The sequence below is a fragment of the Nyctereutes procyonoides genome, unplaced genomic scaffold (assembly GCF_905146905.1).
Source record: "Nyctereutes procyonoides isolate TBG_1078 unplaced genomic scaffold, NYPRO_anot_genome, whole genome shotgun sequence".
In the NCBI taxonomy this organism is placed as follows: domain Eukaryota; kingdom Metazoa; phylum Chordata; class Mammalia; order Carnivora; family Canidae; genus Nyctereutes; species Nyctereutes procyonoides.
Genome location: NW_026574982.1, coordinates 78,859 through 82,048, shown reverse-complemented (window position 1 = coordinate 82,048; position 3,190 = coordinate 78,859). Strand labels below are relative to the sequence as shown.

Below are 3,190 nucleotides of genomic sequence, written 5' to 3'. Positions count from 1 at the left end.
CACTTCATTGTTATGTGATTTTACCTTGAAATTGCTGACCCCCTGACTGAGGAACTCTTGTCATCAAACTATTGTTAATGTCACAAATGAACAGCTGGGTGGGCAGTGCTACTTTGGTTCCTATGCTATAGCTGTTTATATGATTTTTGCATCAACCAGATACTGAGAGACAAACAACCACAGACTGTGCTGGAACCAGAGTGGATCAGTCAGAGAGGCTCAGCATCCAGGCCCCTGCTCTGCTCAGAGTTTGCACCCAGCTCCCCCTGCAGTCCCTATCACTGTGTCACTCAGGGCACAGTAGTACACAGCTGAGTCTGATATTTGCACTGAGCTTTTCTTCAAGTGGAAGGATCTGGATGAACTGTCATAGGTGGCTTCAAAACCTTTGTTGCTTCCCTTTTCCTTGTCTGTCAAGGCTTTCAGGAGGAGCTGTGGACCTTCTCCCAGATACTGAACATACCAGAAAAGGGCAGGGTACCCTGATGCTGAATAATTACAGTTCACTGTCAGGAAAGCCTCTTCTGAAAGGGTCACCTGGCCTCCCATCTGGGTCACTGAGTTTCCGTGGGTTTGTCCTAGGAAAAAAGGAAAGAGATCTGTGTCACCTTGGGCATGAAGCTCTTGGATAAAATTAGTTAAAGGTTTTGCTGACACAATGGAAGAAAAGAATCCAAATTTTAAGAGGCATTGCACTTACCAAGCACTGAGAGTAGGACAATCATGAAACCTGGAGAACACTTCATCTCTGGAGTGACACCCAAATAATCTTCTTTATTCGTAACGTGAGGAAACGCTGGAGTGAGAGAGAAATGATCAGTGGAAGCCCTCCATTCACACAGGAAATGAGTTTGGGCTAGGAAGCTGCACCCCCTGGTGGACAGGGCCTGAAATGGGGACACGTTGGCTAGACACCCTACACATGGCAAGAGACACTATCCTACTCTAGATTCTGTTATAAATCACAATCCCTCAGCAGAAGCAACATTAATCGAAGTAGCCAAACTAAGGAATACATCTTGACTATGTCAATTTACAAAATATCAAGTAGTCAGTGTCAGTCAATATGTTTTTTTAAGATTTATTTATTTATTTATTCATGATAGACAGAGAGAGAGAGAGAGAGAGAGAGAGAGAGAGAGAGAGGCAGAGACACAGGCAGAGGGAGAAGCAGGCTCCATGCAGGGAGCCCGACGCGGGACTCGATCCCGGGACTCCAGGATCGCGCCCTGAGCCAAAGGCAGGTGCCAAACCTCTGAGCCACCCAGGGATCCCCTCAATATGTTTTTAATATAGGTCACATCTTCCAAATGCTATAAGGACAACGTGGTTTCTTAACTTCCTAACTCTTCTTAACCACTTTATGTATCTCCTGCATCCTAGTAGAAATGCACAGCAAAAACACAAATCATTTGATGTATTCAATGAAATTTTTAAAATATTTCATAAAAATAATTTTTAAGATGCTTAAGCATGTCAATATCCAAAACAAAAATTTCCCACTAAGGTCCTTATGTAAGTACCTCTTTAAAAACATAAAGTAAAGAGAAAGGGGAACCTGGTGGATCTGTGTAAAAGAGTCTGCCTTTGGCTCAGGTCATGATCCCAGGATCCTGGGATCAGTCCCGCATCAGGCTTCTCACAGGAAACCAGCTTCTCCCTCTGCTTATGTGTTGCCCCTCTTTGCATCTCATGAATAAATAAAATCTTTTAAAAAGCCCATAAAGACAAAACCATGGAAAAAGTAAAATAGACCATCATAGTTGAAGAAAAGTTGGCACTAAATTCTGTAAAGAATCACTAGGAGTGATTGATTTGATGATCCATGAAACCAAGCTATGTAAGCCAAGATAGCTGCCTGGTGCAGCCAAATGATCTCTGATGACCAGTTGCTGCAATCCACCAGAGATAACACATCACACTGGGGATGCAATTAAACTAACACTAGTGGGGAGACTTTCCTAGGATGGCAGACAGTGAGGCTATTCATGCCTTCTGGGACTCAACAAAACCCCAAAATCTGGAAAGATGGATAATGGTCCGGAATACTGTCCCAAGGAAACATTTGAGTATCTCCAAAGGGATCTTCCACAACGCTATACCCTCCATGACCTATGAGTATGGACTGATACGAGTATTTTCTTTTCTACATGGATTGGACCACTCTCCTGTCAGAAAACCACAGCAATCACAAGAGTTAACTATCACCTGGATTCTGTGTTTACTGCCTATGCAATTTCAGTTAGTCCCGAGATAGCAGAACAAATTTCTCTGGGACAGTTAGGTAAGGTTAGCCCTCACACAGAAATTTCATTTCTCCTGTCACACCCCAATCCTCTGGAAAAGTAGAAACAACGAATGGAATATTACACTGAAATGAATAATTATAGCAGTTACCCTTCAACTACTGTGGCCTACGACCACCTTAGCCTTTGTGGCCTGTGTCTTTCCCTTACAATGTCTGAGGCTGTCTCACTATGAACTGCTCACTTTGGCCCACATAACTCAGAATGTGCCACATCATATGTATTCCAATCTTCGCATATTGAACTAAGTAAGTAAGCTCTTGAGACTCTTCCTTTCGTCCTAGACACAGATTGCCTCTGCCCATTCATTTAACCACCTTTACTTGACCTAAACCTTTGGTGCTCTGAACAACCTCAGGAAAAGATTGCCATTGAGACTTGCGAATTGACCTTATATCTACATTTTATTACCAGTTAGGTAGATAAAGTACAAGAAATGGATCCTTGGTTACATCAACTAATTGATATCCTACATCCTTTATTGACAAGAATTGAAAAAGTTTCTCATATTAGAGATCCTAAACTGAAGTCCTCCAGAAATTCAGCAGAAGTGGGCATTCCACAGGTGAGAGCACATGCAATATCCTAGAAAGAAACATGTAATTGCATGAAGCAGACAGTCCCATCCAAGGCCATTAGAAGAGAATTAATCTAGGTGTTTGGTGCCACTGGTTGCAATATTTTCCTTTGCACTCTTTTGAGGTAATTTTTATCCTTGAGAAATGATTTCCCACTCTAATGGTAAAATGTTAGGTATTTCCGATTACTCTGAATTGTTCTCTCACTAATAAAATAACTTGCATGGGTATGGCCTTTTATTGACACAATACTCACCCTAGTGCTATAGCTCAGCTCTGCACAGACATTGCTAGTGCAACAAAGTT

General features: G+C 42.1%; 1 gene segment (V, D, J or C); it reads right to left on the bottom strand.

The window, feature by feature from the left end:
- Positions 1-243: 243 nt before the first annotated feature.
- On the bottom strand, positions 244-785 carry LOC129511327 (T cell receptor alpha variable 9-2-like). The segment is given in 2 exon segments: positions 244-578; positions 701-785. Coding segments are annotated over 2 exon segments (381 nt in total).
- Between the last annotated feature and the right edge of the window lie 2,405 nt (positions 786-3,190).